At 38.2% G+C, this 21,382-nt stretch overlaps 1 protein-coding gene across 1 annotated transcript in view; it reads left to right on the plus strand.

The window, feature by feature from the left end:
- HAO1 (hydroxyacid oxidase 1) overlaps positions 1-16,005 on the plus strand; it is a 47,479-nt gene extending 31,474 nt beyond the window's left edge. The window contains exons 4-8 of the mRNA XM_078444257.2: positions 618-793; positions 6,785-6,876; positions 13,110-13,268; positions 13,380-13,449; positions 15,308-16,005. Of these exons, the coding sequence (XP_078300383.1) occupies positions 618-793; positions 6,785-6,876; positions 13,110-13,268; positions 13,380-13,449; positions 15,308-15,378 (568 nt within the window). The 3' untranslated portion in view covers positions 15,379-16,005. The remainder of the gene's footprint in view (positions 1-617; positions 794-6,784; positions 6,877-13,109; positions 13,269-13,379; positions 13,450-15,307) is intronic.
- Positions 16,006-21,382: the final 5,377 nt, after the last annotated feature.

Below are 21,382 nucleotides of genomic sequence, written 5' to 3' on the forward strand. Positions count from 1 at the left end.
TGTTGTATTCAGGACCTGAACAGATTGGATGATGCCCACCCACATTGATGAGATGAGAGTTATCATCTTTGCTCAGTCTACTGATTTAAGTACTAATTTCACCCAGAAACATCCACACAGACACACCCAGAAATAACATTTTACCAGCTATCTAGGTATCCTTTAGCCCAATCAAATTGGCACATAAATTAGTGGTCGTACCACAGGCAAAGAAATGAAGATCTTGGTAATTGGAAAGCTCATGCCCTGCCAGGATTGTCTGAAAGATTGGTAAGTTTGAGTCGGTAGGCAGACAGCCTCAGAGGAAACAACTAAATGGAGGAGGAAAAGGCAAGAGCTGAGAACCCACATGCTGGGAAACACTTCCCACCACTCCCTGTGTCCACCATCACCACCAACAACATAATAGGAGGGCAGGAGAAAGAGTCTATAATGTTTGTCACACTTAGTCTGGAATCTTACCTCAAAACATGGGAAATATGCATGCAAGCAACCTATAGATGGTTGAAGAACATCTAATTGATTTGAAAGGCTGACATTTCATTTTTCATTGAATGAGTCTTTGTAAAATTATCTCTAACTCTGGGAAATTCTCATTTTATGTATCTTTATTTCAGAATGAAAAATTTTGAAACCAATGATTTAGCCTTTTCTCCAAAGGAAAATTTTGGAGACAACAGTGGACTTGCTACATACGTAACTAAAGCAATAGACCCATCCATCAGCTGGGAGGATATTAAATGGCTGAGGGGGCTGACATCACTGCCAATCGTTGCAAAAGGCATTTTGAGAGGTTTGTGTTTTTCTCATACTGTTCTCATGATTCTTTGTAGATATGATCATGATATTTTTAAGAGAAAATAACCAGGAAAAATTAATGTGGAAATCTAAGGAGACATTCCATCTCTCAATTCTCCATATTGTTGTTTGTGAGTAAATATTTCCTCATTCTTAGGTAATACACTGAAGACCTTGTCTCTCATGAAGTAAGAAGTTAACCTTTTTTAAAGTGTTGGGTTTCCGTTGCCTTATCTTGGAGCCATCACTAAATCATGGAGCTTGACAAGGTCTAGGCAAAATGTCTTGAGTTCATTGTTTTGGCTAAAAGCTACAACAAGCTGCTTCTAGACCAAGAAGAAACCCAAAGATGATATTATGACAGCCAGACCTGTTTTAAGAGCCTTTTCTATTTTTCTCCTGTTCCTTGCAAGTACCAATGACTAGGACTGATTTTTGAGTGTGGTGAATCCCACATGAAGAATGGTTGACTACAACATTAAAATCCTCAAATATCAAGCCATGATTATTAAGAAAACTGACTGCTTCTCCAGTATCCACATGTATTCAAATCCCACAGGGAAGTACCAATGACTTGGATAATTTGGAGTATAAGTATAAATGTATTCTCCCACAGAAATGTTTTCCTGCCTTTGAAAACATTTTTTTTAGTTAATTATATAGAAAACTGCCAAGACCTTATTATTTAAATGTGAATGTTTAAGTAAGTGGCTCTGAGATGAGATATTCTATTAACTTATCTCAGGGTCAACAACAACTTCTTTTTTTTTTTTTTCAACAACTTCTAATCAAAACATTTTCATCATATTTACTTGAATATGTGAGTCACATGGCCCCTATTTATAAAGCTGTAGACTTGCCCTTGGCTTTATCTATATAATCTTAAGTGTGCAGAAATAAAGTTAATAAAAGTAAAAGAATGGGTCCAGCAAAGCTTTAAAATAGTGGAAATACATTTGAATCCAGACCTATCTTCATTTGTGCTTTTCAAAAATATTGTTACATTCTTTCCTGTTGATCATTGTACTAGTTCAAAATTTCTGTGGATTCCACTTCAAAGAATAGTTCCTAGTGTTATAGACATCTTTAAACAACAGTTTCACTTACTTAACTGGCATACGTGTTGTCATCCATGATAGTTGTTAGCACTACTTCCTATACTTACATTCAACTGTAGATACTATAGAATATTAACCCAAAGGTTCTGCCCCATTCATTCATGCATCTATTCAGTTACTCACTCACGAAGGCATTCATTTTGTAAATATGCATCATGGTTATTGTGTGCTGAAGTTAAAAATGATAGTAATTTGAGGTCTTTGGCTAAGAGGAGAGCCCATTCTTGTAGGAGACAGACATAAAAACAAGAATTTGGGGGCAATAAGATGTTACAAGTGCTGAGATAGAAATCTATGCGGTATTAGGGTGGGGTTTCAAATAGGGCATGGACACTTATAAAAGCAGGTTAGGGAGTTTCATTTTAGAATGACAGATAATGTTTGAGTTTTGTCACAATATCAAAAGACTCAGACTGAAATAATAGCAAAATAAAGCAGTTCTGAGTAACAATTTATAAAACATATTTGAGAACCACTGAGATTCTTAATCAGGGAAGCAACCTCATCAGATTAGTATCTTAGAAAAATCCAGCATTGTATCATGGACCTGATGGATGGAGGTGGCAAAATTGTGGTGAGGGAGACACTTAAGAAACTTGTTGCCTGGGCAAGAGATGATTGTGGCTGACCTCAGGAAACTGAGAAGGTGGAATTGAATTAGAAAATTAATGTAGTTCCAAGTATTTAATTCATTCTCATCACAAGTGTGGCCCAGGGCAAAGGGCTTAAAACACAAAGAAGAATGAAGTCTTAGTATAGTCCCATATTTGTCTAATAGAGAACATATATAAGAATGAGGTTATTTACATTTTAAACAAGCTTTTCAATTTAGGATTCCCAATATATATCATTTTCTCCAACTCTGTCCTCTAGGATATGATGTATGTCTATTTAATTAGACTTTACTATCATGTGTTATGTTGAAAAATACTCTGGCTTCTAGAACTTCCTTCTGTGGTCATCTTACCTAGGACCACCACCCTCACCATCACTTCTCTTTTATTCTCATCCATGTGAATCATATCATTTGTTTCCACATATTTCATAATGTTTTACACATAGTAGATAGCCCAAATGTTTATTGACTAAAATCCTCAGTGAAAACTATGAGTCTATATAATTAGAGAGACCTCAAAAAGCAAGAGAGAGATGGAGCATTTGGCATTTGAAAGGAAATAGCTTATTTACAAATGTACAGTTTACATTGTCTAGTTTCTCTGTGACTATTTGTTTCATTTATTTAACAAACAAGAATTGTCTCCATGACAACAACTGCATCAAGTAGTGCAAAAGCTCAATCTTGATGGGGGCGGGTGAGGGGGGCAGTTCTGGGAAATCCAATTCTGTTTCACGGATCTTCTTCCAGAAGTCACATGGATAGACTAAGCATCACCCATCCTCTTTCGTTTTCTTTTGATGAAAAAGGTATAGATGATGTTTGCGGGAGCATGAATTCACATATGGTGGAAAGATCTCAGTGAAAATTCCCCCCTTACCACCATTTTAAGAATTGCATCTTAATGAACGCAAATTAAAGTGCAAGATGTAATCTCTTGCTGTGGTTAAACTCTGCCCTTGGAAAACTTCAATACAAACTCTAAACATGTATTTGAGACAGGATTTGGTCTTCACCAAAACTCATGCTAATAAACAAATGGCTTTATGAGCAAAGGCATAATGCTTTTCAGAGTTGTTTTAAAATAAAAAAAAAAATTAAACTTTTCTGTGATATTTCCATAGTGGCTTTTTTGTTTCTCAAAACTGTAACTAGCTCTTTTCCTATACACGTTTTTTTTTTTGCAACACTCTCAAAGCTATTCAGAGTTTCTAGATTGTGCTCAAAACTGCTGCCATGCAACTAGGATTTAGTTACTAAATTCCTATGAGATAGCAGAGTCCTGAGTCAAAAACTCCATGAGCTTGAGGGTAAATCTTGAGTACTTAATTAAATATAAAAATAATATATCAAGAAGATAGCAAACAGTGCTATTCCCCATTGACTATTGCATTTGTCAATCAATTAATGTATTAACTGGCAAATTAACATATGTGGAATGCCATAGCAGTAAACGTTAAGGATTAATGAAAATACCAAAAATTCATGAACTTTTTGCAAAGCCAGAACATTTTCACCCTCCTATTAAGGCAACATTGTTTTTCTCTCTGGATTAAAATAAAATGTGAAACTTTGGACAAGGCTTCATAAGCAGTTAATGAAAGGGGTTCATATCTGGTCATAAATTATTCTTACTTTGCTTCTCCAGATACTCAGGATCTTATCTTCTGAGTAAACCATTCTATCATTTCCCCCTACATTCCCAGCACTGCCTAGAAGAACCTGGAAAACCACTTGAAATGATAGGAGATAACAAACTGTTACTTAAGCAGTGCTTACTTCAAATGAAAGGCTCTTTATAATCATAATCCTGACCAGGATGAAAATTTATTGTTATAAACAAAACTCAAACAGACTTGCCAAAGGCATCCAGCAAACGAATTTTCCTCCACTTACTCATCTGAGTTTATACTTCCTGCACCATCAGATGAAATTAATAGTAACAGTTAATATTTGAGTCCTCAACATGTGTCAGGCACTTTCTAAACACTCATTCAACTACTTTAATTCACAAGCCAATCTTATGTGAATTACTATCCCTATTTTATGACTTAGGAACCCTGATGCACAGAGAGGTTAAGAAGCTTGCCACTTATGTAGCAGGCAAGTAGCAGATCCAAATTCAAATTCAGGTGGTCTAACTACTAACCCTAAGCAGTTAATCATTTTTTTTTTCATATTGTATAGGATCAGTTTACTGATAATATTCAGTTTCTGAGAACATAGGTTGTAACTACATGTATTTTGATTTTTTTTTTTTTTTACTTTTGATGTTTGGTATCATGCACACAATTAGATAACCAAAGCAAACCTCCCCAATCCCACATACACTTTACATTGTATTAAGGCCATATTTTTAAAGAACCATTTACCCAAACAGAGTTTAAATGATAATATATTGGGTTTCTGGTTCCAAATAATGGACTGAGTAGATATGTACCCTCTCATCAAACCCATTAAGCCACTGAAAATAAAGTAGAGACATACAAAACTGCATAAGTCTTATGACAGCAGAGGAATGAAAGATAAGGGACACACACAACAGAGAAACTTCAAGAGATTTATGAGAGACACAAAATGTAAGGGAACGTGTTTATAGGAGGAAATGCAAAGAAAACTCCCCCTCATGATAGGCCCAGAGGAAGCCCTGGAGGAGACAGGAGATTCTGTAATGATTGTCTGAGAGGCACCCAGGGTCTAGTCTGCAAGTGTGACAGAGATGGAAGATGAGAAGCGGAGAAGAAAGCCAGGAGATTCATGAGAGTTCTGCTTGTGAAGCTCTTACAGAAGCCAGCCATCCTGTCCTCCCTCATCGCTTGTGCAACAATGGGCCACTTCACATGGTAGCTCCATCCTTTCTAAAGAAATGAATGAATGGCTGGGACAACCTATGGGTGGAAAACATTGACAATATGACATGATGCTGTTCTCGGCTCTGACACTTAAGGAGCTCACAGTCCAGTAGCCCCTAGTTAACAGTAAAGTTCCACTGTGTGCTCACATGACGTGTTCATTGTTATGAGTGGAGATTGGGTGGGCAAGTAAGTTCTCTGATCTTTTCTTATAAGGGCACCAATACCCTCATGAAAGCCCCACTCTCATGAACTCATCTAACTTTAATCACTTTCCAAAAGCACCATCTCTAGATACTATCACATTGGAGGTTAAGGTTTCAACATACAGACTTTGGAGGGATTCAAACATTCAGTCCATGAACCATGAGTTTAACATTTTCATGTACATATAGTTTTAGAAGAGAAATAATACTAGCATCGTTTATTTAAATGGATATACTTAAAAACTAGCACTCAATAAAACACAGGTTCGAAAATGATGGTTTAGCATACAGTTTAAAAAAGGTCAGAATTACAGATTCTCTTATGAATCTTTTTTCATTATTCTTGGTCAGGTCTGCCCTTGATCTCCATTGCTGGATTTATGAATGTATACAATGTTTGGTATCCATTTGGTTACATTTCCTAAATATGCTTTTCACTACAATCTTAGGCCAACTATTTCTGAGTGTTAAATTTGAGTATTAGTGTCATTTGCCTGATTCTGTTAGCAAATGTGTTTTTATTGGGAGCATGCTGAAAACAATAGTTTGAAATATAAAATATAAAAAGTGTGCTGGGAATTGATTTGAGAGAATGTTAATCTATTTTAAAACTGTATTTTCAGAAGTTGATATATTTTGAAGCATGATTAGAGACAGCATATAATTTTAATTTTTGTACATTTTCATATACTTCAATGGGTGAAATACATTTAATTATAGAACAATACAACTTAAGATAATTATTGAAGACATAACTTTGTATTAAACAATGTTTTTGGAATAGATTTGTCCCTTTTCTGTTACACTTAAGGTGCTTTCCACTGATGTATTCTTTTATGCTATGCAAATTGCAAAGGGGTAGTTCTGCTAAACACTAAATGGTATTATCTCATTAATAATAATAAAAATGCTTAGTAGGAGTACTTCCTTGTGAGACTAAATAAATTTTAACTGCATATCAATTTGATATCTACTGAAAATTTTATGCCATCATTAAATTGTTGTCAATGCTAACACTTTGGTCAAGGAAACTATCACTACTATTCTAGACCTAACCCTTGGTGTATTCCTATGCTAAAGATTCTGAGCAAGGTATGAGGTCAGCCTCCCTTTGACTGGGACCTTTCAATTTCTAAACCCATGTCTTCTGTTAAATTGCCTTTTCATATACAATGGCTGTCTTTCTCTTTCTAGGTGATGATGCCAGGGAGGCAGTTAAACATGGTTTGGATGGGATCTTGGTGTCAAATCATGGGGCTCGACAACTTGATGGGGTGCCAGCCACTGTGAGTTTCAGCAAATGCTGAGATTTCCCTTTGGAGGTTTCATTTCTATCACAGTTTGGGGTATCTCTGTATTTACCTCTACCCTGTGTATTGTGTGTGTGTGAATACTCAAGGTAAAATATGTGTGAATATATGAGATCTTTGATTTTAAATGTAGTGGCATATAACTACCTAAATTTGATCATTAATTAGTCCAGTACAGTTATTTGTAAACTTTTAAAAGTCATCATTAAAAAATAAGTCATTTGTGGGCAGGGATTATCCTTGTATTCATAGGTACACTGAGAGGTATAACATAAATTAGAGTATAAGAGAAATGGTTATGTCCTGAGAGTTAAGAGGAGCTAACAGACTCATTGTAATTATAAAAGACTCGGGTGGAGTTTGACATCATTGGTATAAGTGGTCAGGAGGAAGGAAAGACTGAAATTTCCTGTGACTGTGGGAGTTGAACAGCTACAGAGAGAGGTCGGGTGGGTGGGGAAAGGAATAGAAATTCTACAGCCCAGGTGAGAGGTCAGCTGCAAATGGGCTACTTTGCTTGAGCTGTGCATGACCTTGGCTGCATATTAGAATCACCGGGGGAACTTCAAAGACTCCTGATGCACAAGCTGCATAATACATCAATTTATCAGAATATCTGGGGACAGGGGGCATAGGCACCAGTATTTTTTAAAGCTACCCACGAGATTCCAGTATGCATCTATGATTTTTTTAATACACTGTACAAACTGTGCCAGGCAAATCAGAATCCAGAATGTAGACATAAAGTAAACCAGGGACCCTGGGGTGGTTCAGTTGTTAAGCATCTGACTTCGGCTCAGGTCATGATCTCACGGATTCCTGAGTTTGAACCCCACTTCAGATGAACACGAACCCTGTTTGGGTGAACACGAGCCCCGCTTTGGGTGAGCCCCACTTCTCTCTCTCCATCTCTCTCTGTCCCTCATGGGATTCTCTCTCCCTCTTTCTCTGCCCCTTACTCACTTGTGCCCTCTTTCTCAAATAAATAAATAAATAAATAAATAAAGTAAACCAAATTGGCTTGAAAGCTGTGGGACTGAGTTAAAACTGTGAAGGAGAGCAGTTAGTCCCAAGAGGGCCAAAAGCATTTGACCCCTGTTATCAGAATCACTCAGTCATGGTTATTATATGGATGGCTTTAATTAGGATGACCAGTGAATTTACTCAAACAACTGGAAGTAGAGTAGGAGAAATAATTTAGTTAAGTAGTAATGGATTACTCTTCACTGAACTATCAGGGAGATTTAGATAAGTCCATAGACTAGTTGTGTGGGTCTTGGGACAGACTAAATGATGACAGGGGAATACTGGATGTCGTCCATGTTTGTACTCCATTTTTCCTAAAGCATCAATGTTAGGAATGAACTCATCTTTGCACACTGTAGGATCACAGAGTCAAGAATCAAATCACAAAACTGGAAGTTTTCAGTCCTTTCTAATTCAGCTTTACTTATAGAGACCAGTCTTCTTAAATGTTGCCTGCAGGGAAAGGGAGGTGGAGAATGAAGACCCCCTCTGGGCAGGGAGGAGAACCTGGTCACAGCTCAAGGCTCTTTTGCAGATTTATGCCTCTCTTGTGTATGAAGACATAGACTTAGTGTGCAGGCCAAATTAAGTTTGTTTTCTAAAAATAAAATCTAAATCTACTGAAATCAAATCTAACTAGATTTTAAGGGGAAAATATCTAAATGGTGTGGTTTATTTCCCTCTGGCTGAGGGGATATGGAAACTTATCTAAAAGGGCTTTTTGAGCTGTGGTCTCTGAGACTTTTAAAAAAAACAATGACACTCCCCTTCACATGCTGTGTGCAAGAGAGGAGATGCTTGCTTGACTTTTGCCTCATACTTTAGAGCAAATTTAAGGCCCATGGTGGTGAGAGAAATGTGAGATTAGATTCAGCTTACACTGAAGATGTTTTTCCCTCAGTGTGTAGGTTTTGAGATGAAGAGCAAATAGTTACAAATTAAGTTTAGGCCAATGTCCTTACACTCAAGGTAATAATGTGGCCAATATCACTCTTGAAGAGGGGCACCTGGCTGGCTCAGTTGATAGACAATGTGACTCTTGATCTTGCGGTCGTTAATTCAAGCCATACATTGGCTGTAGAGCTCACTCAAAAAAAAAAAAAAAAAAAAAAGAAAAAAGAAAAGAAAGAAAAAAAAAGATTGCTCTTCCTTTTGAAGTAATTAGAGATCAAAATGACAGCATCAAATCAATTTTCAAAACCCATTGTACTGGAATATCTCAAACTGGGGTCCAAGAACAGATTCTCTGGAGTCTTTGAATTCTAGAAGCATTTTTTTCAATTTTTCATTTTTGTTTTGATGCTAACTGGACCTAAACTACCTTAAGCTTAAAAATATTCTTGGGTCGCCTATGTGGCTCAGTTGGTTAAGAGTCCAACACTTGATTTCAGCTGAGGTCTTGATCTCACAGCTGGGAGATCAATCCCTGAGTTGGGCTCCGCATACATATATATATATATATATATATATATATATATGACACTCTTTTTTTGTGAAAATGTTCGTCTACAAAAAATTTTCATAAAATAATATTTGGGTTGTTAAGTCAAGTGTTTCCAAAATTGAGTCCTTGAGCACATTCTATGAGATCCGAAATATATATATATATTTTTTTAAAAGGGATCCATGTAATTCTACCTTTGAGATACGCTGATGTATCAGTTAGCCTTTGCCGTGTAACAAACCACTTGGAAAGTTACTGGCCAAAATTCAATAGCTGTTCCTTCATGTCACAATTTTGTGAGTTGGAAATTTGGGCTGAGATTGGCTAGGAGGTCTTTCTGGTCTTGGCTGGGCTCACTCATATGCACGTGGTCAGCTGCTGGGTTGACTAGGACAGGCTGGGGTGGGGTGGCCTCAGTAGGGACAGCTCTGCATTGTCTCACATTAGGTAGGTTGGTTCTCACAAGATGGCAGGTTTCCTAGAGGGTAATTGCAGACATGTAAGGCCTCTTCAGACTGAAGCTTAGAATAGGCACATTGTAGCTTCTCTCCATTCTATTCTCTCTACATTCCATCGATAAAAGTAGGTCACAAGGGTAGTTCAGACGCAAGGGATGGGAAAATAGACTCTCCTATCCCCATGCCCACCGCCCCCCTCCTCATGATGGGAGGAGTAGAAATGTCACATTGCAAGGAAATGAAGTTAGGGAGGAAAATAATTGCAGGCATTCTTGCGATAGTAAATAGTTAAGCCTATAGGAACCAGTGATTTCCTAAACACGCTTAGTAGAAACCCCACCCAGGGCGTCCTGGTATGATGTATGATGAGTGGAGTGGGGTATAGGGTCAGAGGAATATTTCCAGACAGTAATGTGAACGCTGGCTCTTTTGCTTTTAACTAAATCAGCTCTGATTTTATATGCTTTGTCTGTGTTCAATTGCTTTGGTTTGAGACCTTTAAAGGGTTCCATGCCCCAAACGTCAGCCATCAGAAGTATATTGATGGATGCTGTGGGAAGATAGAAAGGTGAGAGCTCCCTGTGAGTAGAAGTTTTGTGGGACAGGGAACATCCTGGAAAAGTGTGACGTCGGCAAGAATGGGAAAAAGTTTCATTGCGAGTCACAACCCTGTGGGATTCTTTTTGGCTCCCTTAGACCGTCTGCATACTGGTTTGAATAAAGCATGTCCTCAATAAAGTGTTTAGTAAGCCAGTGAATGGATGGATGAGTTAGCAAGTATATTGGGATTTTACCACATTTTCCCTTAGATTAACCCCACCAGAGGTGAGCCCACAATTAGTTGTCTAAAGAACCACTAAGGAAAGAAAAGCCAAAATGAATGGTCTCTGAGATGTGTAATAAGCTGAAAAAAGGAAACATAACAGTCATAAAATAGTGGATTTGTCTACTGTATTTATTTATTTAATCTCCTCTGATCAGAATTATTCTCTGAAATATATACCCAGCAGAACTGTAGCTACTGAAAGAAAAAAGGGGGAAGAAAGAAAAACTCAGCAGTGGATAGAACATCCTTGTCCACAGACACACAAAACACCAATCTGGGTTCCGTTATACAGCCCAGAATTCACATTTTAAGTATCCTTATTAGTTTCCTTTTAGGCCAGGTTGGGCATTGGAAATAACGTAAACAGACTTGATTTGCGTGACTTTGAAAATGTGTATTGAACCCAAGCTAGCTAATATTTTTCTTTGGTTTTGGTTTCAAATGGGGAAATACGCTTAATTATAGCTTGCATCATCTCTTGGAAATTGTAGCATTTATATGTTGATGTAACTTGCCTGACTGTAAAAGGAGGACTATGTATAGGTAAAGGGGCACATGTAAATGGATCCAAAGCATGTTTGGCAAGGCAGAAAAGCCAAAAGGAAAAGGGGAAAATCACATTACCTGCCAAACACTTAGGGGCCGCATGCCAAAAGTTGCCTTCACTTCCTCCAAATGTGTAGCCGGGTTTGGTCTTCAGCCCTTTACATAAAACTCTATTTAAGTTTAGCCTCTAAAATTTCAGGGGAAAAGTGGGAAAGCCTTTGAGTGATTTCAGTACAATTATGTCTAGGAAAACTGCACTCGAACATATGGTAGCTTCTTCAGCATGCATTTTAGATGTGGATTGGACTTAATTTTATACTTAAATATTTTGGAATGAATGTGGGTTATTTCTACAGATTTTGGCCTACAGGTCACCTTGTGAATTGTTTGCATTCTCAAGTGCAAAGATTTACATAAAAATAGACAACTGTATCAGCTATTAGCTACTAACTGTATTGGCTATTAGCCAACTGCATTAGCTATTACCACATAATACTATGAGACAACAGATTCCAGACTCAGCGACTTAAATCTGCAGTCATTTATTCCCATGAAACTTTGTGTCAACTGGAAGGGGGCGGGGGCAGGCTGTTGATCTGGACTTGGTACTGGTTAGGTGGCTGTGCTCCAAATTTCATGTCCAGCTGGGCTTAGCTGGGCTAGCTTTGCTTCCTGAATTCCTGAATATCTATTCTGGGGCCCCAGGAAAGGGAAAGCATTGCCCAGGAGGTTCTCCTCTCATGGCAAGTGGCACATGTGCCAGAGAAAGTTGAAATGTATGAGGTCGTTTAAGGTCTATGTCCAGGAATGGCACTCTGCCACCTCTGCTCACATGTTATTGGCCAAAGTAAGTTGCAAGGCCAAGGCCAATGTCAAGGAGCAGGCAAGTGCACTCTGTTTCCTTTAGAAGGAAACACTGCAAAGTTACCTTGGAAATGGAGTGGTTTCAGAGTGATGTGAAGGATCAGGAACAATATTGCCATCTACCAGATCAACCTCTATGAGTCTCTTGTGTTCTTTGGTGCTGATATAAGTCCGTCATCAATTGCCAATCCAGATGAGGACCTTCAAGGTGCATGTGGTCTTGGTCCTTTTAAAGCAAAGAAGGGCACTGGGTGGCTCAGTTGGTTAAGTGTCCGACTTCGGCTCAGGTCATGATCTCACGGTTCATGAGTTCGAGCCCCGTGTTGGGCTCTGTGCTGACAGCTCGGAGCCTGGAGCCTGCTTGGGATTCTGTCTCCCTCTCTCTGTGCCCCTCCCCCACTTGCATTCTATCTCTCTTTCTCTCTCAAAAGTAAATTAGCATTAAAAAATAATAATAAAATAAATTAATAAACAAACAAACAAACAAAAAATAAAGCAAGAAAAATATTTTCATGGAGAGTTCCCTAATAGATGGGTAGATGCAAAATATATTGGATGAGGAAATCAGAGACTAGGTTTTTCATTAGTAGCCCTGCTTGCATTTTTATGTACCACTGCTTCCATGGACAATTAAGTATTAATTTTAACAATTGCTTTTCAACAGGTAAATAATATACAGAATAATTTACATGAGCTAGTATTTCATTTGTTTTTATACATTTTATAAAGCATAGCTATAAAAGGTCATTACATGTATTAAAATTATGCTTATATTTTATTAAATCATGGTCTTTAAATTTGAAAAAAATTTGAAAAAAGTTCAATTTTGAAATAAAAATAAGCCACTCAACTGAAAATTTAGTTGGTTTTTACTTACTAACATTTGCACCCTACTCTTTCAGGAGGGAAAAATTTTAGTGTTGATTCCAAACCTGCTTAGCTTCCTTAACGCTAAATCCTGTCAGATGGTCAATGGCTGTGGAGATTGAGTTGGGTAACAATTTAACATGCATACCGTCACATTATTGACCACTTCTCCCTACAGATTGATGCCTTGCCAGAAATCGTGGAGGCTGTGGAAGGGAAGGTGGAAGTCTTCCTGGATGGGGGTGTTCGGAAAGGCACCGATGTCCTGAAAGCTCTAGCCCTGGGAGCCAAGGCTGTGTTTGTGGGGAGGCCAATCATTTGGGGCTTGGCGTCCCAGGTAATTGGAGGATGAAGAAATAAATATATAAAACAGAACTACAGTGACATAAATGCATGAATTAAGTCAGACTGACTTACCTGAAAGATCTGTATCTTTTTACTTGCTTAGGGAGAGAAAGGTGTTCAAGACATCCTTGAGATCCTAAAGGAAGAATTCCGATTGGCAATGGCTCTGAGTGGTAAGACTGGCCATTCTCCTTTTCAACTTTCTTTTCTTCTTATGGGCTTTAGGCCAGGCTCCTTGGTGGAGAGAAGTAAACTTGAGGGGGAAGAAGATGGACTCATTTGGGCTGTAATTAAATTTGAAGTTGGTTCCATGTTTACATCTCTAGTGCAGAATCCTCTGAACAGAGGAAGTGCTCAGTGTACACAGCCAGCAACAGTCGCTAAGGCTCTACCTTTGACAGTCTCACCAGGGATATGTTGGCGAGTGTGAGTACCTGAAGGGTGAAGCCTACACTATACTCTTCCTTATCTCATAACACGTGAACAAAAAATCTAACTGGCTAGTCAACACCTTCACTGGGATGTCTAAGTGGCATCTCAAACTCTACCCGTCCCAAATGAAACTACAAACTTTTCCTATTGAAACTACTCAACCTGCAGACTCTCCGATCTCAGTTTATGTTAATACCATTGTTTCAAAAACCTTGAGTTATTTTTGACTCCTCATTTCCCTCACACCCTCACATCCACAGGACCTCTATCTGCAAAATGTTGTCAGAACCTAACCTCACTTGCTATTACAAGAGTTTCTCTGTGTTTCTTTCTAATCAGTCCCTCTGTCCCCTTGATATTGCAGGTCTGTCTGTCTGTCTGTCCTTGCCTACCTCACCCTCCCACCCTGATCACAGCAGTCAGAATGATCTCTTTACACGTTAATTCAGATCATGCCACTGTTCTGATAAGGACCCTCCAATGGCTCTTGGTTTATTTACTCAGTGTAAATGCCAAAGTCCTTACAATGGTCTACAAGACCTTTATGTAGCTTGACCTCTGTCACCCCTCTGACCTCATCTCCTGCTGTCACCTTTGCTTATTCTGCCCAGGCCACATTTACCTCCTGCTGTTCCCTATGTCAGACATGTTTCAGCCTTAAGGCCTTTGCAGTGACCATTCCATCTTTCCAGATGCTGTTCCCGGGTGTCTACATGGCTAACTGCCTCACGTCCTTCAAGTCATAACTTAGATCACCTTTTCTCAACATCCTGACCACCCTATGTAAAATGGCAGTCCATCCTCCACCCACCTGCTCAGCTTCCAGTTTTCTTTCCCTGTTACTATTTCATTCTTCTCCCACAGCACCTATCACCTTCTATAAACCATCTATCGTTTCATTTACTTTTTAAATTATTTGCATCATGTATTATCTTTAGCTCTGTAGAATACAAGAAGAATGAGACAGGGATCTTTGTTGTATTCAATTCAGCATCCCCAGTGTTTAGAGCAGCTCCTGGCACTTAAATAATATTTGCTGAAGAAATAAGTAAAAAAAATTAAAAAAAAATCACCTTATTACTAGTGGCTGTTTTGAATCTGACTCAGAATGGACCTTGAAATGCAAAGAATGACATTGAGTCCAATGATCAACTTCCAAAGGTAATGAGAGTTTCCTTTTCTGTGATCCATGTCACCCAGATTGTCCTCATGGATAGAATTCCTGAGATCAATGGTCTACTCCTACTGTGCTGAGCCTGTGTGGACACAGCCTCAGTGAGCAGCATGCCATTCTGTGAATCCTCACTCTGCATTTTAATTTGCTGCAGACATATCCTAAAAGAGAGCTTTCAGCCACTGACTCTCTATTAAATGTGGCAGAAAGAATATACTCTTTGTGTTAATAAAAATATGTGCCAGTCATTTTGTGTTAAGGACTGTTTAGGTAATAAAAATGGTCTCGTGCCACATAAGATTTGGCAAGCCTACCTTGAATCATAAACCTTACATTTGTCAAGTTTTACATTCCTTGGGAAAATGATTACCTGCCTGATTATTATTGCATTCATGTCATATTAAATGTATGCATTATTTTCTCAGGGTGCCAGAACGTGAAAGTCATCGACAAGACATTGGTGAGGAAAAATCCTTTGGCCGTTTCCAAGATCTGACAGTGCACAATATTTTCCCATCTGTATTATTTTTTTTTTCCGGCATGTATTACTTGACAAAGAGACACTGTGCAGAGGGTGACCACAGTCTGCAATCCCCACTTCAATACAAAGGGTGTCGTTCTTCTCCAACAAAATAGCAACCCCTTTGAGCTCATTGCTTTTGACTTTTCAATGGGTGTCCTAGGAACCTTTTAGAAAGAAATGGACTTGCATCCTGGAAATATATTAACTGTTAAAAAGAAAACATTGAAAATGTGCTTAGACAACGTCATCCCCTGGCAGGCTAAAGTGCTGAAAAACAAAAGATATCCTTTGGTAAAATTGGAGGTAGCTACCACTGAGGTAAAAAGATAATGATCTCACTGTTTATTAATTTGCATTGTGTTTAGATATCCTTAAGCCAGGTTCTTAAGTTGTAAGCTCAGGTTCAAAAGGCTGGACCATGCTAGGAGAAACAGAAGATTTAGATTCCCAACACGGAGGAGGTAGCCCTTGATAGAATTGGGTCGAGCTGGTGGGAATATGTGACTTTCTGGATACTTTTTAACACCCTGACTTATGCTACTTCTTTGAACGTAGATTTCTGTTCACATCTTTAGTGCCTGCAGGTATCTGAATATTTTATGACATCTATATCTATATCTATATCTATATCTATATCTATATCTATATCTATATATCTTCTTAATCAGAAAAAAATAAAGCATTTTTGAAAAGAGTGTATCTGGTCTATTCATAACAAGATGAAATTCAACCATTTAATCTCTGAACTCTAGTAACTGCCCTGTTCCCCCACTAATTCTCTTATACCTTCTAGCTCTTCTTTATTCTTTTGCTTCTTTTCCACTTAGAGTCATAAGCAGGGCCAGTTGCATAATTTATGAGGATTATGCCAGATGAAAACGTGATGCCCTTGCTCAAAAAGCAGGAAAATGTCCTTTTTTTCCTTCCACAGTTTTTCTCTTAACCTGTCGTGGTATCCTTTATTTGCTATTTAATGTCCTGTTTCCTTGGGTACGAGGTTACTTACAGAGCAAGTGTAGACCCTCACAGGTGCCTGAACACTGCTCTGTGATATGTTCTGACTCTCCGATGCCTGTTCCCAGGACTCAGCCAGAGGTGGACAGTGGCACTGTCACTGACAGGTGGGTGAGCCAGCTGCCAAGGACTCATTTAGGGGAGGTGGGCAGATGGCAGGAGATGGGACATTGTGTGATTCTAGGCTCCAAACCCTTAACACGTTTCATTGTCCCAATGACTTGTACTTATAAGACACAAACTCAAAGGTAAAATTATTAAGAATTTGAATCCAACAACCACAGAGCATTAAACCCCAGTGTGAGGCCCCCTTCTGAGTGTGGAGGTACTGTGTAGCTGTACTGGCCTTGCGCTCTAGAAGCCCTGGTCATGTGACTTTTAAATTTGTTCCTGAAACCTGGCATTGGCAGATTAGTGGTAAACTTGGTAGCCAAAATAACTTTGAAATTTAATTTTTTGCCATCTCCCTGGTTGTTCAACCCCTGTGAAATAGTAAATGAAACAATGGATAGAATCACTAACTAAAAATACGATTTTTATGTTACGTTTTATCACTTTGTTTTATTATTCTCGAATCTCTCTCTCTCTCCCTCCCTCTTTTCTCCCTTTAAATGCTGGGCCATTCCCAAATACTATGGAATGTCATAGTTGGAAAGATGGAATGTCATAGCTCTTTCTTTCTAAAATTATTGACTTAGTCTGATAAAAAATCGTTTAATCTGATAGAAAGGAATAGTTACCCCTCAATATTTTCTCCAAATGCAGAGAAGGAATATCATTGTCATATCATGTAACTGTTTAATGCCTGTACGATTAATGTTACTTAATAGGCATATAAGAAGCACCTCTTTGATTCCCACAACTGATTTTGAAATGCCTCTGCTGTCGGCAAAGAATGTCTACTTTGACTACATCATAGTATGTGGCCGAGAGGTGAAAATAAAAAGTTGATAACTTTCCCAGCAAATGGAGATCCACACATGGCATTCTAAGAAAATTTTATGCAACTTATGTGAGACTGGGGATTCGTGGTCTTAATTTTTGAATTTCTGGACACTTTTATGACCTCCTCAGCCATGCTACCTACTTGAATGTAGACTTTCAATTTTCCTACAGAGGTATAATATCACTGAAGCCTTTATGGTATATATTATTTCCATTACCAGAAAGATACAAAGTCATTTTTACTTTCCTTTGAGAGTGTCTCCAGTCCAGGTGTAATAATACTAACACTAAAGCTATCTGATGGCTGAGACAGAAATGGAGCATGTTGGTTGCATGTCTCCTGCTGAGAATTTGTTTCATGAACTTGATAGAAGTTCTCTGAAGAAGCCACATGACATTTCTGTTCTGAGTTTTCTGAAATATGTTGGGAAGGGGTCAAAGGGAATGGATAGTTGAATATAGACCAACCCTGCTTTCCTTGAATGTCACTAATTTAATGTGTATAGTGCTCTAGAGTAGTATTTCTCAAACTGTAGAGTGTATCACAGTCACCCAGAGGACTGATTAAAACAGAGTGCTAGGGGGGTGCCTGGGTGGCTTGGTCGGTTAAGCGTCCAACTTCAGCTCAGGTCATGATCTCATGGTCCGTGAGTTTGAGCCCCGCATCAGGCTCTGTGCTGGCAGCTCAGAGCCTGGAGCCTGTTTCAGATTCTGTGTCTCCCTCTCTCTCTGCTCCTCTCCTGTTCATGCTCTGTCTCTCTCTGTCTCAAAAATAAATAAACATTAAAAAAAAAAACAGAGTGCTAGGCCTCATGCCTATATATTCTGATGCAGCAGGTCTGGGGAGGGGCTGGAAATCTGCATTTCTAACATGCTTCCAGGTGAGGCTGATACGGCTCTTCTGGGCAGCACACCTTGAGAACCACCCATCTAGTTGAGAAGGAAGCATCAAATCAGATTTGCCAGGCACATCATGTAATGAGCCAGTTGTTGGTTGTGGACCACGCCCCACCTATAAAGGGCAACTTCTCCTTAGCCAATCGATTATTTTTGTTGAATCTTATTCCTTATTGAGGTAGAAAGTGCTTCCAGTGAGGTGTGTAGAGGGTTGAAACCTAAGTGCATAGGTGAATGTATTTTACATATACACCCTTACCACCACCACTACCACCCAGATCAAGATACTGAATGTTTCCATCATCCCCAAAAGTACCTGCTCTGCTAGAAGTAGACTTATGCTAACTTCCAACACCACAAATTAGTGTGGGCTGTTCTTAAACTTTGCATAAGTGAAACCTTACAGTGTATGCTTTTTGTTTTGGTTTCTTTTGCACCATGTATGTGAAATCCATTCGTGTTGTTGAGTATATCAGCTGTTAGTTCTATTTATTGCCCTGTAGTACATCCAGTGTAGAAACTACCACAATTTGTCTCTCCATTCTCCTAGAGCTACTTGGTTGGGTTATTTGCAGTTTTTCTGCTGAAAGCCGATTCCAGCTGAATATAAGCACAGTATTATTTTCTGGTTTTTCAAGAAAGGAGCTAGACATCGATGTTGTTACATAAACATTTTAAATGTTGGTGAATATTTAACATTTTGAACATTGAGCAGGTCATGTTAAACATGGTTGCGGCCCATGTCTGGCCCACGAGTCACAGGTTCTCAACGCCTGTAACATCTTGTCCTCACAAATGTTTCCCTCATGGCTAAAATGCCTCTTATGCCCCTGTACAGAGTCATGCCTGAGACATGTAACACTGATGGGTGCCTGCCAGCAGAATTTCTCAGAATCTCTTTTGTTTAAGCTTACATAGATTCTGCTCCCTGGAAGATTGTGGGTGTGAAATAAACTTCCTTTGCTCCACCAGGCTTGGGGAGCCCAGGTTCACGGTCCTATAGGAATGAATTGAATGGTATTGATGCTTCTTAGCGTGCAGTTTGCAAAGTGCATTCTGTGTCATTGCTGTGTTATTCATTCATTTATTTATCTTGCCAAAACATTAGCATTTGTGAAACAGCTTTAGAGGGTTGTGGTGGATTAGTACAGCATGAAAGGAAGTTGTGGCTTGTTCTCGAACAGGGAGAAAAGACTTTTCATTGTAAAATTCATAATCTATTTACTGTCTGATGGACTGTATTACATGTCAGTTGCATAGCAACAAAACAAAGTTTGTCTGTTTAGGAAAATCTGAAGGTTTCTTGTAACATAAAGATAGAGGATGCTTTCTGAACTTACATTTGCTTCAACACGCACTCTGTCACATGCCAATAATAGAACAACATCATGATGAGAGTTTATTTTAGGTAATATAAATGTTAACCCAAATGATGGAAGGCTATTATTATATGTTTATGTGATGGGAAATCTTATCTATTTTAAAAGATGCAATTTCCTGTCTTTATCCAAATCTAACTTGAGCAATAGCTGTCTTCTTTTTTCCCTAATGTGGTTGCCCATAGTTGGTTGGGGGGAATAAGAAATGTTTATTTTTATCCAGTTTATCTTTGTTTCTCTACTGATTTTTTTTTTCTGAATATCATTTTAGATAATGAGCATAGGTTCAGCTGAAGATTTTCCAGGATCTTCTACAAATCAAGAATTGTGTTTCCCTGAATAATGTCAAAACAAGGGCTGAATTCAAGCAAACAGTGAATTTGATTTTGTTTGTTCATTTGATTCAGCATCACTGGGGCAGAGATTCTGACTTGGTTTCTCAGCTGTTATTCTCTGGTTAGATCATCCATCTTGAAAGCTGATTTGTTTTCCATTACAGTCAAACTCCTCAGTCTGTTTCTAAGAGTGGGATCTTCTCATTGATCGAGTTGTTTATGGTAATATGCTTCTGGTTATATGCTAGAGCCTCATTACTAACCTCACGAAATGGTCAGGGCCAACCTGCCCAAAAGCACTGGATTAGGATCCTGAAGATCTGAGTGACCTAGCAGAATGAAAGCTGTGAAATGAAGACATAGCATGGTGAACTATGTGAGAACAGATCATGGATTATTGGCATTGCAAGTCTTATTAATAATAATTATTAACAGGAGACATAAGGTAACAAATTCTGATATGTATTTTGTTTTTATATTATTTATTTTGGAAAATTAACATTTTTTTGGTGAAAAATCTTTAAGGATTTCAAACAATTCAACAGAGTAGAAGAATCATATATTTTACCATGTAGAGGTAATTGTTACTTATGTTAGGTGAGTACTATTTCAGATATTGTTGTACCCATATAATAAATAGCAGTTGGATAGATAGAAACAGCTTCTATAGAATGGGACAACACAATACATTTTACATTTAAGTAAAATATTCAATCTAGTTGTACCTGAATTTAGTAGAAGAGAAAGTGAAATTGAAAGGAATTCTTAAAATTAAGGTAAATGCTTCTTTCAAAAAATAAATGCAGCATAAAAGTGCCTGTTCATCATATTTTTTAAATTATGAAAAACTTAACAGGTTGGAGTAATTTTTTGTTCTGGCACACACATGTTTCATTTGTAGACAGTATCAGTCAACTTGTTGCTATAAAAAATGAAGAAATTATCCTCTTATACCTACTATCCTCTTTTTCTCTCCCTTGCCTCTCAATTTTCTTAATATATTATTAGTCTTATACCATCAAAATAGAAAACATCTTCCTATGTAACAATAATTTCCAAAATTGTTGAATTGAGTACAGGTGCAGCTGGAAAAAAAATAACATATTTATCAATAGGTTACCAGTTTCACAGCTGGTAGTGCCCAGGAAGAAAAGGCATTGAATGAACGGCAGCCAGACTCATGCTGCAGGGTGAATGAAACTCCTTTGGCATGAACCCTGTGGAGAGGGTATTCAGGAGCCTGGAAAACAACCTTTAACTTTCTTTTAATGTATCAATTTTCATTGAAATGGGTTTAATACTTACTACAATATTCAGAGCTTCCACATTCCCTGGTTCTTGACTTTGATTCATGTGTTCTTGGTTTCTTGCATTTTTTTTGGAAATTGTATTTTCAAAAATAGCTAT

This window comes from Panthera onca, chromosome A3 (assembly GCF_046562875.1).
Source record: "Panthera onca isolate mPanOnc1 chromosome A3, mPanOnc1 haplotype 2, whole genome shotgun sequence".
In the NCBI taxonomy this organism is placed as follows: domain Eukaryota; kingdom Metazoa; phylum Chordata; class Mammalia; order Carnivora; family Felidae; genus Panthera; species Panthera onca.